Below are 14,896 nucleotides of genomic sequence, written 5' to 3'. Positions count from 1 at the left end.
TTTGGCTTTTATTGTTACAAACAAGCTCAAAAGTATATATTCAAGCTACATTTATGTCTATAATGTGCAACTTTGAGCAACATAAAACTGGCAGGTTAAGGTGGTGATTTTAACATTACAATTTTTACTGGATGTTTTATGACTCCTTACTGATAGATATTATCATTTAAAGCTGCAACTAACAGTTCATTCTTTCTGATTAATTGATTAGTTGTTTGGTTTATAAAATGTCTGAAAATTATCAAAAATGATCATTGTTTCCCAAAGCCCAAGATGACGTCCTCAAACCACAACTCAAACTTATTCAGTTTACTGTCACAGATGAGTACCGATTCCAGAACATATTCACAGTAAAGAAGCCTGGATCAGAGAATGTTTTCTTTTTTTTCTCAAAACAAAATAGCTAAAAACGATTAATTGATTACCCAAATAGTTGTCTATTCATTTAATAGTTGACAACTAATCGATTTATTGATGCTGTCTTATTTTTCAGTTTTGAAGTGTAAATGTGGACAATTTCAACTTGTTATTCAATCATACGGAAATATGATCTTGCTGGTCATAATTATTCAACTATTACTCAGAATTCGGAAATTTTGCAACAAATGTGGATCTGTTGTAGCTTGTAGCCAGATGGATTAGCGTGCTATAGAAATTTGGGGAAACATGAATGTGACACGTCTTGTTAGAATAGGTTATTTCTGTGACTGAGTGGAGCTGCCCATGCTGGGTGGGCCGCTGTTAGCAATGCTAATCAGCTTCTTCACCTGTTTTCCACAGGCCAGTGGAAAGAATGTGAGGATTGGTGCGCTTAAGAGCAATTCTGGACTAATTCTCTTATGCCTTCATAATAGCAGGGTGTGCTGCTAGGTCAGTGAGCCCTTAGACCAGGGGTCTTCAATGTTTTTCAGGCCAAGGACCCCCAAACTAATAGAGAGATGGAGCAGGGACCCCCGACTATATATATTGTGTAAAATTGTGTTTTATATTAAACTGGGCCTAGTGCCATGTATAAACATACCTCTTTATTGTGCATTCAATACTAAGCTATTCAAATAATACACAGGTTCATATATTCATGTTTTTATTTTAAACATGTGAAGGTACAGTGAGTAGGGGGGCCGTGTCACTGCCATTTAGAAACATACCTTGTCAGCTGATACCAATGCCAATATCAACATTGTCTTAATTGCATGATAATCATGCATACAAGCTATTCAAATTGACGTTTTTATTTTAAACATAAATGTGGAAACGAAAATGAGTGATGGCCTATTAGTGCCACTGCCATGCAGAAACATACCTGTTATCTTGCATACAATACTGAACTATTAAAATAATGGACAGATTCATGTTTGGAAAAAAAATTTAAAAATTGTCTAATCAACCAAAAATGTCGCAGACCCCCTGCAGTACCTCCGCGGACCCCCTGTTAAAGTCCTCTGCCTTAGACCATACACTGGACCATGTTAGCTCAGAGAACGGCTTCATAGCTTCAAAAGCTAAGTGGTGCCGCAGACAATAGATGTAACAACGGCAATAAATTGTACTTGTGGAAACCCTGCAGACCAAAGCACTCGACTGTGTAACACGTGAATATGAATAGCCAGTGCGATAGCTAGCTATAATTACACAAAAACTACACCATAACACAGATTCAAGAGATAACTTATCATTATACAGTCCCCCCAATCAGGTGATTAAATTTAAGTGGCCTGTATCAATGATAATTTGACTATATTAAGCAGCTGACACATTTTTGGACCACCCTTTGAGTTGGATTAGTCAAACCCATTGCTGATTGCTTGACACAGCATGCGTTCTGTCAATACACACGCGAGTCTGACTGTTTACAAAAGGTAAGGAACGGAAAACTATTTAGCTTAACTGCGACCACCAACCGAAAATGGAACATAGGAAAAGACTAGCGAATATGAATGAACCGTGGCCCACACTGGCTGCAGCCAGACTTTAAATTAGCTATAAGTAGGATTGTACTGTCGCCGACATGCCGAACCGATCTGCGAGAGCCGTTGGCTCGCTGATCGGAAAGGATTCGGCTATGGAGATGGGACATTCACGAAGGAGCCGAATCAAAGAGTCGCCTCTTTTACGTGTAAGATGGCTATAAATAGATTGCATTGGCCTTGTCGATTTTATTATTTGGGATGTGTGGTTGGTAAATGCAAATTTTACTTAACTATTTATGAGATTACCATTATTTCATGTCTTGATCCACTCAATTATATACTGTTCTTGATGCATTCTTGGGTTTCATATCACCCTCAATGTGACTTATCTAGACTACTGCAGGTGGCTGTTTATTGACGTAATCCAAGCGGTTAAGTGGTGAAGAAAAGCAGGACATTTTTATTTATTCATGGGGGAGAACCCACAGACCCGTCCCCCCCACCAATTATGTATCCTTCCAAGTTTGCGCTCCATTATTTCCAGGCCTACTAAGACCTTTAATATCTGGTTAAAGCAAACACTAAAACACCATGGACTTTGGTTTGACTAAACCAGCATATGAACTAACAAGCTAACTATTAATTACTAGTTCAAATTAATATAAATATAAATTGTTCAAATAATTTATTGCTACTCAGCGGATGTCTAGGATGAACAACATATTCAGACAAAACCAACATGCATGCCCAGGTAAACCAGCTGGCCACGGCCAGTGAAAGTCATAAAACAAAAAACAAGGAATGGGACCGGAATGTTGCTATCAGTTTGTATGAAAGCCAGGTCACATTTGGCAATATGACCTCTGATCCCAAGAACAATCAGCTTTAATGGGTCTGACAGGGGTTGCCAGGCAATGAGAGATAGGTAACTTTACACAACCACAATCAATTGAAACAATTCCCCAGGCTAAGCGTAGACAATTTTGCAGTGTTATACAAAGAGTCCAAAAAAACTCCAGGTATGGCTACTTTACAGATAAGATGATTCTTTTTTTATGGAACATAATACGCCCAGTGGCACTTCTAGTGGGACAAAGTGTATATTAGGTACTTCGGGATGATAAAGCGAAGACAATCGCCAACACACACACACACACACACACACAAACAAACATTTCTTACCGCGGTGGAAAGTCTGGAGGCTAGCGTCATCTCCAGGTTGCCTTTGAGCCCCAGCAGCGCTGGAACTAGGATGAACACCTCTGACACCTCCGTGAACACCGTCCAGTGCTGCAACGACCACCATGTAATATCAGTGACACAACATCAAATGTAATGAACACACTGCCATATAGAAACGGGACATATCAGATTCACAGAGACACGGCACACGCATCATGTACCCTTGGTCGGGAGCAGAATGTCTCTGAAACCTTGTTCTTTAGTATTGACTCAGCAGTGAAACCAGACCTGTATGATGGACCAGATAGTGTGTCTCTGCAGACCTTTTACGCTATGTATCATTTCAGCTCTCTGCTCTCCTTTAGCAAGATCAAGGTCACTGGGACTTTGTGCTGAAATTATATATTTATTATTTATTATCCTCCTAATCCGGCTTCCATTCCACCCCCCTTCCCTTGTGTTTTCCATCCTTCACTGTTACCCACCAATCTTCACCTGCTGCAGCTTTAACACAAGGAGGCCGGGCTGCCTCATATCTCAGTATCATCAAAATTATACTTTGTTACAGCTAGGGTTGAAAATGTTCTTCAACCTTTCATTTGAGTGTAAAGTTACTAGCTAGCTACTTTGCTACACCCATAAATAGTAGCAAAAGGAAAAATGTAAAAAGAAAAGCATGGATGAGATGGATGGACCTGTACATTTTGTTGTTGGTCAACTTAAAGGGAACTACGCCCATTTTCCTAATAGCTATGGTCTAAGACAGTCCAAAAATATTAGTGAACATGAACAACTTTCTCCTGAATCCAAAAACAAGAGCGCTAAGACTCAAATTTGTGATGACATCACAAGTTTGAGTATTACTTATTTATTCTGGTTTTTGGCTTTGAGAGACAGTAGCTCAGGTTAACAAATAGTGATTGAACTTTTCTAGGCCATTGACATAACATAAGAATTCAGGTGGTGTTCCCCTTTATGGAAATAACAACTTATAATTTCATAAATTGTCTTAATATTAAGCTAGGTGATCCTAGCAACTGCTACTAAATAGCAGCGACTGGATGCCCACTCTTCAGAACTGAATTTGGTCATGAACATGATGTCAGGCTGAATGAATAAGTGAAACAAAAGGCCAAGTTGGCACCATGATAATAGAGAACCCATATTTTACCGTGTACCATGGTGGAAGTACAAACCAAGAGTAAATCCATAAAGGTACGACAAGTCAAGCAAAACTTCTTCAGTGTTGGGACAATTAGGACCTTGCATTGTCGTGCTGCTCAGCCCCTACCTCAGTAAAGAAAAGCTACATTTCGCTTTATGTATTACCCCCAGAACCAAAGCCATACAGTAAAGTCAGCCAGGCGCCAGGCCAGATAAATCTAAAGGACAACTTGGGCAAGTGTTGGGCTTGCTTGAGAGGATCACAGATCCTGTTTAGCACGTGCAAGAGAACAATTCTGCTTAGCTGTGCATCCAGATCCATAGTAGATGGCCTTTAGTGAAATGTATAGATGGTGTTAATAGACCTGACCCTTAATAACCTCCTTCCTGGCTGCTGGCCAGCCCTTGAGTTGGAGGTGGGTTCCCTGTGAGACCTTGATTACACTTCAGTGCAACTGTTTTGATCGGGCATGCCAGATCTGAACTCAGCTGTTTCTGCATATGTGTCCACACTTCACACTTCAATGAGACCTGCTTGATCGGATAGTGATCGGACATATGTTGTGATTAAAGGAGGAACTGTAAAACACTTGATAAATACATTTAATTTCCTATAAATTCTTGACAATAAAAGTTATTTTTGCCACTTACTCTTCCTCCATGCAGTATTGATAGACTTGTTTCATTGAAGAATAACAGCTAACAAAGTTCCGCTAATTCGGTGATAAATACATTTTCCTAAAATATCTTCACAAGAAAAGTCCCCCATTTCTTTATTATTTAAAAGCTTTTATTTTGAAGCAGCAAAATCAGGGAATGTTGGGTTTTCATCAGCAGACATAGACAGCAGTTTACAGCTGTGGAACCTCCCTTGTGGGGGGTAAGATGATGGCCCCTTACGTTTGATAAATTGTCCGGATTGTGGCCTCATGCTGTCCACACCTCACTGAGATCCGAACTCAATGCGAGCCGGGCCCACCCTGCATGTGATCTGGCCGATCGGATCCCAAAAAGAGCGAGATCTGATCTTGGTGTACAGACTTGACAGTTAAAGCTTCCTGGCGTGAAGGGATGACAAAGGTCGCATTGAAAAGACGAGTGTAACCACGGCCTGAGTCTCTGGGCTTGTCAGTCACTGTGGTAAAGTGCCTCCCTGCGCTGTACCTCCATTAGTGTTCATGCAGTGATAGCAGGTTTGCGGACTTCTGTGGCCAGAAACAAAGCTATTGCTGAGGCCTGGGGGCCATCGATCTATCTCCAGTAAAAGTGCTTATCTTTGGTGGGCCCCGGTCTCACAGGCCCCCAGCACTTACGGTCCAGTCTGCCCAGAGCTGAATCAATATTCACAGAGGCGGACACAGAAAAGAAAAGGGACGCACAACATTGACGAGGGGAGGAAAACAGAGGAGTAGCTGAACACTGTTAGCCTTCATTTTCTCACACGAGCAAGCTTCACTACGTTCCTCCCACTGTGCATCCAGATGTACAGGACGGAAAAGGGGTGTCGTCTACAGCTCAGTTTGAGTTGTATCAGTAGGCGTGGCACCGAAACTCCAGTGTGGGTTAAACTCCCTCTGTCTATCCCCTCGCTGTCACCAGGCCAAGCAGAGCTCCTTTCCAACAGCCAGTCCCTCAGCTTGGCTCACTGCCCTCTGCCAACCCAGCAGCCTTGTGGGCACCTCTGTGAGCACTCCTCTCTTATTTCACAGCCGCATGTTTTCAAGCTTTCTCCCCCCCTCTACTTCTGTCTCACTCCCCTATCTCCCTCTTTGCCTCCCCTGTGGTGATATATGTTGTTGTCTCCATGGAACACTGGCCCTGAGCCAAGCCAGCCCTCCCTCCCTCCCTCCTCATGGCCACCTCCTCGGTTCCAGGAACTCTACTGGACAACCCCAGTACCTCTGTGTACAGACCTATAGGAGCTCTGGTATGCGAGCCCCACAAGGGTCGGGTTGCCCAGTTGAGTAACAGGGCCCAATTTTAGTTGTGATCATTGTAATTGCTGTACAGAGCAGGGAGCTGAAGCTGAAGCTGATGGCACGCAATTCAATGCCAACGCAGCTCCGGCAGCGTCACAGAAACTACACCAGGTGGTGTCTGTTTCCAGGGGGGTACAGGTTGGTCTCAGCCTCATGTGCAAAGGAATGCCGTGGAGGGTAAAATTAACATAGCTGTGGCCAAAAGTAATTGGCGCACTGGAGTTGAACCTGAAAGATGAACGTTAGCTATGAAACAAGACCTCATTGACATTAAAGTAATACTTCACCCACAAAATGAACATTTGTATATCAGTTACGCTCCCCGTGTTGCTTTGAATTCTTTAAGAAAACTTCATGGGGAACATGAGAAAAGGCTTAATGAATTGAAGGAAATGGGGGCTACGTTTAACAACAGCAAAATTATATCAAAACATCTATTAAATCCCACACAATTCGAGCATTATAATAGTCTCATTTATCCAGTCGTATGCTCACTACTCTCCAAACACATGCATCTTTGCTAAAACGTTACTATTAAAAACACTTCTGTATTAACAGTCTTACTCATTCGCGAGTCCGGAAAAGTCAGCAGAAAACGGTCTTTCTTCGTTTTTTGATTTTTCATTCGCCGTGGAGGCACGAGAGAACGGTTTTCTTTAAGAACTCAAGGTAACGTGGGGCGAGACATTGATTAACAAATGGTCATTTTGTGGGTAAGGTATTCATTTACTATATTAAAATACACTTGTATTATATATATATATATATTAGGGGTGGGAATCGCGAGAGATCCCGCGATACGATATTATCACGATACGATATTATCACGATATTGCGACATTATCACGATACTGCGATATTATCACGATACTGCAATATGCTGAGTATTGCGATAACATATATTGCGATTTATTACCTTTTTTCAACTGCAAATGATGTCCCCAAAGGAAAACTGTGTCAACATGTTTTATCTAATAAGATAAAGTTTTCAGTCTGTTCATCTCACTTCAATCATTTTTATTGTAGAAAAATGTGATTGTCAAGCAGACAGACTGACCAACACTGTCATAAATGTTGCATGCACCTGACAAACTTAACTGAATGCAAATGTGTCTATAACTTCTATAAGTACGATATAAGAGTTATATAACTGGTATAACTTGCGATGCGTGGACGTCGAGGGCAGAGAGCCAGTTATGCGCTGCACTCTCCCCATGAGCCTGGCTGCTGTTGGCAGATTTAACGCCTGTTGTGAGGCCAGATTGAGCGGGTGAGCGAAACACTTCACATGCAGCCAGGCACATGAACCATATGGTGCAAACAATGAAAAGACGCTGCCGTATTTACGTCTAGATGACGTTATGTTGAGTGTTGATGGAGCTGCTACAATGTTAGCATAGAATAGCACCGACCGATCTGAGCTCCTTTGAGAAAACAAGTACAAATCGGCGTCATTACGTAGTTATTTCGGAGTCCCTTTTTGTCGGTTTATTGCCGTTAAATCACAGCAAAATCAGTTTATTTTGTGTTCATACAGCTGTAGTAAACAGCCGACGTGTGGCTTGCTAGACACAGTGAGCTCGATGAAATCCACGGAGCTCCTCCAGACTATGTTATGAACTCAGACATGACAGCGTTTAGTTTCCCGTGATATCTGGGACTTCCACAACACGTACTAGGCAGAAATAGAGGTGATTTTTTCCACAGTTGATGGCGGACAGTTGAACGGCTTTCAGGGCGATAAGCCGCACCCTCTCTCCGGCGCGTCCAGCGCGATTCACGCGAATGAACACAAATAGTCCCCGGCGAGACCGGCGCCGCAAATGGCGCGAATGATGCGATTAACACGATTCGCGCCGCGTTAATCTCTGTAGAGTTTGGGCACAGCTGTGTCGGTGAAAAAATGCTGCGACGGCCTTCCTTGTTAAATAAAAATCCAAATAAGTCCAGACGTCTGATTCAAACGCGGACAGCGCATTTCTGATTTCTTTCTCTGATCGATGTCTCTCTTTGTTTTGACCAACTTCCTACCAATCTCACTGACCCAGGAGCTCTGCTGACCTCACCAGAAAACAACTCAGGACTATCTAGTGGACTGAAAAAGCAATTGATTTTATTTTTCTAGTACCAAAATGTTTATAGTTTATAGAATAAAAGATCGATACTTGGCTTCCGTGTATCGATACAATATCGCGATACTATGCTGTATCGATTTTTTCCCCCACCCCTAATATATATACCATATTTTATTGTCAATTTTAATATTTTATATTTTTAAATGTCTCGAATATTGCTCTGTGTTAATTGTTTATTGTTATGGACCATTCACTAAGTCAAATTCCTTGTATGTGTAAAGTATTTGGCAATAAACGGTTTTGATTCTGATTCTGAAAAACAATAAATTTACTTGTGAAAAATGTTAACAAGTTGTCAGGCAGCAGAGACACTGAAGCTGTCACAAGGTTTAGGCTAAGCCCTAAAGAAGCCTGAGATGTGGACCGTTTGCGTCAATGGACCAGATGCAGGTGGGTGCAGGGTGAAAGGCTGAAATATCTGACAAGGGGGAGTGCAAATACGCAACCCGGGACCCTCCAAGGACTCCTGAGAATCCTGGACAGAGTGAAATATTAGCCAAGGTTTGGGGCGACACAAAAGCATTCTAACCTTCTAATCCTTCAACTCGTTATCACTTAGATCCTAACTAAGTAGCTGTCCGGGATGTTGTCAGGTTTTAACAGCTGTGACCTGATATGTTGTTAATGATTGTCGGGACAAAACATCTTTGGCTGACGGAAAAGACTGACCAATATGAGTAGAGGGTCAAAGCAAGCAGTCACAATAGGAAGTGCAAATAGTCAGGCACCAGTAAAGGTTTAGAAAAACGCACTTGGTCCTTTTATATTTTGAAGTCTTTGCCCAATGATGCATCCATTTGAGCATCAACCAGTCGCCGGAATGATGATTCACTTTGAGTAAATAAGCCCATGCTCTGGTCTCACTGTGGCTCATGGTGAACCAGGCAAGTGGATGTGGTCGGCACAAAACGGTGTCTGGTGGGCAGCGAGGGCTTGGCCGGTGTTAAACCCATTGTGATTTCCTGTATACTGGTGTCTGTATTTTTAGTCTGGCTGAAGCTGTGTCCCACCTCTTTATAGATATATTCTATTGTTTAAGTCTACAGGCACGCAGGACAGATGGCTAGACACTGAGGCAGACACATGTATGATAATGAGAATGTACTGAGGCAACAAGTTGCATTCTTGGTTCGTAGTCTGCGCAGGGAGAAGGTTCCATAGGTTTTAGAATCTGTTGACTGATAACAAATCACCCATTTGGCCTTTGACCTTGGCCCTCTCAGGTAAAGTAGAAATGCATGACCTTTATAACCTTTAGCGAGTCGCCCAAGTGAGCCCCGTTTCTAGCCCTGGCTTTGGGAGACTGAAGGTTTTAGGCTATAATGCTGCCAAGTCACTAAGCAGAACTATGCAGACGTCTCACTCCTCTATACCAGCCTGGACGGTCCTTTCTAGGCCAACCCCCGAGTGGGAATGAGACAATAAGCTCTGTTTGTGTGTGTGTGTGTGTGTGCTGTACATAGTCAAAGTGACTAAGGTTGAAGAGGTCACATTTAAAAGAAGTGTTGCAAAAATGCCAAGTCATGCACCGGTCTAAGCAGCAACTTCTAAAACTCAAGGACAGGCAGGCGTTGAATAAAGGCTCGAGCTTTGTTGGAGTTTCCAATCTTTTAGCAGACTGGTCAAACCAGAGAGAGAGAGAGAGAGAGAGAGAGAGAGAGAGAGAGAGAGAGAGAGAGAGAGAGAGAGAGAGAGGGTTAGACAATTACCTTCCTGCAAGGACAGGGGGGGATTAGCTGAGTTAGCGTTTCCCGGTGTCATGGAGGGGGGAATTAGGCAGCGAGACAACCTGCTAGATGCTCAGCCGAACTCACTGCAACAATCGGGTCAAGCTGACCGTCAGGTCTCACCTTTCACCTCGCGGCAAGCGCTACTTCAAGGTTCGCCTGCTCCGGCACAAGCACGGCTGACCAGAAGTTCTGCGTCTCCTCTTTCTCTCAGTGTCACCTCCAAAAGGAATGGTGCGCTGTGTGTTTTGGAAACTGGAGGGACTGCAGCAGCATGGTGCCTAAGTTGAGGCAGCATGAAAACTTTTTTGACCTCAAACCTCTGCATTCCTGGTGTAGTGGGGATACCTAACCGCGCGGTAATGGAGGCTTTGACGGCGCGTTGCGTTTTTTGTTATTTCCGCTCTGACTCACAGCTCGACCGGGGCGGGCTGCCATTTCAGGTGCTTGAAAGAGAGTACGCCCCCCCCCCCCCTCTTCCGCCCCCCCCGAGCCTCTTCCCCCTCCTCCCTGTGGTGAGTTCTTCTGGGTCCACCATGTTGGCACCAGTATGAGTGTACACAATGTGCCGGGACTGGTCCCCTGGCAGCCTGACACCTCCAGCTTTATCTGCATCATAAGCTGACTTTAAAGAAATATATGAGCTGTCAGCATGACTTTGGCCTACATTTCTACACTCCCAGATGTATACTCAGGGACAAAGACAATGAGTCAACCGTAAAAAGAGCAATTCTAAATGCACTCATATGTTTTCTTGGAGGCAGCAGCTCTCTGGCCACACTGCACTACAGACACACAGAGCGTACCAGTATGTGCCAGCCCTGAAGACGGGCAGGCAGGCCTTAGAGGTGAGAAAGGTTACATAAATACCCGCATGGTGTGTGTGACCAGAGCCCCACCCATCCCCAAACACATGACAGCAGACAGGCCAGCAGCGCCGTGACATATGTTGTGAGCCAGGCTCGTCGAACCAGTTAATGCAAACGAGTTCAACTAGCTGGACTAACTTCTGAATGAGTAAAGTATAGAAAAAGGGAGGCCCCAGGCTTTTCTTTTTTGGTTTTAGGGCGTATCAAATAAAAAGCGACGTTCTGATTATTTGTCTTTCTTTCTTTTTTAACTACATTCTTGGCTCGGCAAGAGTGTCCCTGAAATAAGCCCAGAGGCTTCCCTTTTTCTATAGGTGACTAGTTTGACTTCTTGAGCACCTTGCATTCATCTGGAGTTTACTACTTTACAACCGAAAGCACCCGGCATTTTCTCTTTCCTGCTTCTGAAAGACATCCAAAACTGTTTTGTGCCCCACTTCCCACCATCTCCCAAAGTACCCGAACTAATGGCCTTTCAATTAGTGTTAGTATACATGATCTTTAGACCTTTTGGTGCATACCAGAACTTTTTTTTAGCCTAAAAGAGAGCAGACTTTATTTATCGTTCATATATCGTTTATTTGGATTCACCAGTTTCTGATCAGAATCAGGACTAAGCACATTTCTTATAAATATATATAGAAGTCGTGTGCCCACTGAGTAGTAAAGAACATATTGGTGATCACTCACCTGAACAATGTCTAGCACCATTCCAGCTGCCACCGTCCCGAACCCGGCCAGCAGGAAAGGGAAGACCACCTGCAGGCCAATGGAGAAGGAGGTCTCCTTGAGGGGGGTCGGCGGCTCTGGGCTCTGGTCGGTGCTGGTGTCGTCGCTCTCGTTGCTCTGGCTGGCGTTCTCCAGGAGAGCGTCCTCCTCCCGCTGACCTTTGGCATTGGCCCGGCAGTCCATCGCCACCACAATCTCCGACCTCTCCTCATCCTCCCCGGTCTCACCGGCCCTCTCTGGGAAAGATGTGACCTCTGTGAGCTCTAACTCGCCGCCGGTTACCGGGCCCACCTCCTTGGGGCCCTCGGCGAGGATCACCGGTTGGACGGAGCAGTTGGAGTTGAGTAGGGCCGATGTCGGGGGCCCTCCCTCCTTCTTCGCCTCAATGGCCCCGGAGGACATGTCGACGTCAGGGAGTTTGTCTTGCTCTTTCGACCAAAGTACCATGCGGACGCCTTTGGAGGACAGTGGGCTTGACAAGAAAAGGTCAGGTTGTTTCGGGGAAGTCAGAATGGAATCGGCCACCCGATCTGGTTTTGAACCTGATCAGTCCAATTGATTTATCCCATTAAAGAGGCTTACAGGGAGTTGGGGTCGCTACTAAAGACCGGGAGAAGACGGTACTGTAGGGAAAAACCTGCAGCGAGCCACACGCAGCCGTGCGTCTGCTGAGCCCGTGTTCCTGTCGGTGCTTCGGGAGCAGAACCAGTATGTTCTCCATTCACTGCAAGATGCTCAGGGTAGACTGGCGGAAAAAAGAAGAGGGCATACTGGTTCAAAACAGAAGAGAAAAGGAAAAGAATAGCCTCGGGGACTCGCCAGAGAAATCCCTTATCAGTCACTTGTAAACAGTCCTCGGAAAGTTCAGTGTGAGCTGCAGGAAAAAAAATCAAATCAGAGGTCTGAAGTGGGAAGATAGCAGCGCCGACTGGTCATGCTCTCAGTCCACTGATCATGTCAGACTGGTGAGTGTACCAGGCTGGGAATGTCTCACCTTACACCACGTGGCTGCTGGGAGGTTTTCAAGGGAGATATTTAAAGGTCTGTAATATGAAGATTGAATTGCAGCCTGCAGAAAGGTTCCTCTCCAACCAGAGTGGACAGTCACCTGAGGAAAGAACACGTTCATTGATTATTCAGTCCTAAATACCAATATTTGATTTCCAAATACCAGCAGCTAGTAGATCACGGCTTTTTTTTTTTTTTTTTAATTTTTAATATAATATTAATAAAAACAACAAAATACAGCTCTGAGTGGTTAGAAGACAGCAACGTGTAAGAGCTGAAAACTATGGTAGTGCTCAAGCCTCCATTCTTGGAAAAATACTTAATACGGATTACTATGGGATATAATAATTTCCTTTATCAAAAAACAGAAATCCTATGAAGCTGTAGGATAACGTGCAAATATCATAACCAATAAACTAAACAACAAATATGTGAATGTTACAGGATTATTACAGAAATATAAAAACATATAGAAAATGTAAACTCACCACAATAATATAACACAACTGATAGAATCTCGAAAACTGATATTTAGAATTATTACACCATAAGTTTAGTCGCTCTGACGCCCATATAATAGACTATTGCAGTACTTAAGCCAAGCGAAATCACTCCGCTCTCCGCTGACAGGACGTGAGGAGTGAGGAGAAAGCAACAGTTTAAAATCAGTTTCATCCAGCGCCAAATTTCCTCCCGGCGGCTAAAAATATGTCACGCATTAACTGAGGTGCTGCGTACATCTTCTGCAACGGAGTGTCACACGACCATCAATTCGTCCGTCTTTCGACGCAAAGAGCAACAGTTCCTGTCCGACCTTTCAAAGTAAACGCCCCCTCATTTCTTCGTCTCCTCTCATCAAAACAAACCACAGCAACTCAACACAAAGACTTTTGACTCGTGCATCGACAATGACTGATTAAACACGCCGGGCCTATTTAGAGATAGGCTAAGGTTAGTCCTTACCGACACGGAGGCCACGCAGAAAGGTGCGCATTCGCCCACAGGTTACACGCAACTATATAATTGACGCTCTTATTTTGAAGGCCAATCTACTCGCATCCTGCCGTACCACTGCGGGCTTGGCGCGGCTCTCATCCTGCCTGCGTTATTGCGACATCCGCACAGTCTTTGGCTCTCCACGCTGAAACAATCCTCTGTTTAGTAGTCAGGACCAACACCGCCCGAACCCAACATGGCAAAGGCGTAAATTAGTGCTCCCCTGGTCGGGGCTGAATAGACGAGCCCTCCTATTCTATTCTGCTGCTCGTTTAAACGAGGGCAGAGCTTTCTGTTCCAACACCGGGCTGGAGCTCATGTCACCGGCCGCTATCGACACGAGCACTTTAACTCGTGAAAAGTCGGTGCAAACCGCGTTTCTTTTTATCACCTAGGGTACGAGCGGCGGTGTCTTGGCAGTTTTGAAGTCGCTAAGTGACACATTCCGTTAGATAAAGACATCGCTCTCACAGCCGGTCGCTCATTCGGTTCTATGAAACCCGCTGCTTCAAATGTCCAGCAGGTAGTAAGATTTAAATAAAAAGTTCCTCGGCGGTGGTTACCTTGTGTTGTCGGCGTGTTCTGGAGAGGAAAAGCGATATTCGGTCAGAGCGGACGCGCTTTGCGTTGCCGGCTGGATGCACCCCTCCACCTCTATGTAAGGCGCTCCGGCTGAGGCGTGGACGCCGGTGCGCACGCCTTTATGCAGCCCACGGTACCGGCTCCCGCTCAGCTGCCTCGGTGGTTAACGCTGGTTAATGGTTAGACACGTCCTCCTCCCGCGCGGTGTTGTACCCAGTCTATGTCCAGTCGACCCCCGTCACATTACTGCACCAGACCAGTGGCCCCCGCCGCCCGGCTGCTTGGATGCGCGTCTATAATACACCCCGTCCGGTGCGGGGGGCCAGGAAGCCACAAGGCGGGCCCTCCCTCTCCACACTCTGGGCTGAAGATACAGACAGCCCCCCCCCCCCCTCACACACACACACACACACTAGGTGTGGAAATTTGTGCCCGTGCGGTGCCAGTCTCCTGCACAAGCCTGCTAATTTACCACCAGGGAGGCTCAGAGATAGAGAAGTTTTAATTTAACAAAGGCCCTAGATTCCTGTATGAATGGGCACGCACGCCGGCTAAGCGGGCCAGGGCAGACTCGAGTCAATGATCCATCAACACAGATAATAAATAAACGCAAGT

General features: G+C 44.8%; 1 protein-coding gene across 4 annotated transcripts in view; it reads right to left on the bottom strand.

The window, feature by feature from the left end:
* The window catches only part of slc41a1 (solute carrier family 41 member 1), a 49,148-nt gene that overhangs the window by 13,811 nt on the left and 20,441 nt on the right, over nucleotides 1-14,896 (bottom strand). Inside the window, exons 1-4 of one of the 4 annotated variants that reach the window (XM_079186591.1) lie at nucleotides 14,263-14,513; nucleotides 12,690-12,803; nucleotides 11,657-12,569; nucleotides 3,093-3,200 (exon numbers count right to left, since the gene is read on the bottom strand). In XM_079186591.1, coding sequence (XP_079042717.1) covers nucleotides 3,093-3,200; nucleotides 11,657-12,142 — 594 coding nt within the window. In that variant the 5' untranslated portion in view covers nucleotides 12,143-12,569; nucleotides 12,690-12,803; nucleotides 14,263-14,513. Of the gene's footprint in view, nucleotides 1-3,092; nucleotides 3,201-11,656; nucleotides 12,804-13,191; nucleotides 13,326-14,262; nucleotides 14,514-14,896 lie in introns of those variants that run through there. The other 3 variants (XM_079186588.1, XM_079186589.1, XM_079186590.1) reach the window with 3 other exon arrangements.

This window comes from Pholis gunnellus (assembly GCF_910591455.1).
Source record: "Pholis gunnellus genome assembly, chromosome: 3".
Taxonomy (NCBI): domain Eukaryota; kingdom Metazoa; phylum Chordata; class Actinopteri; order Perciformes; family Pholidae; genus Pholis; species Pholis gunnellus.
Note: the sequence above shows the minus strand (reverse complement) of the source record. Positions and strands in the feature narration are given on the sequence as shown.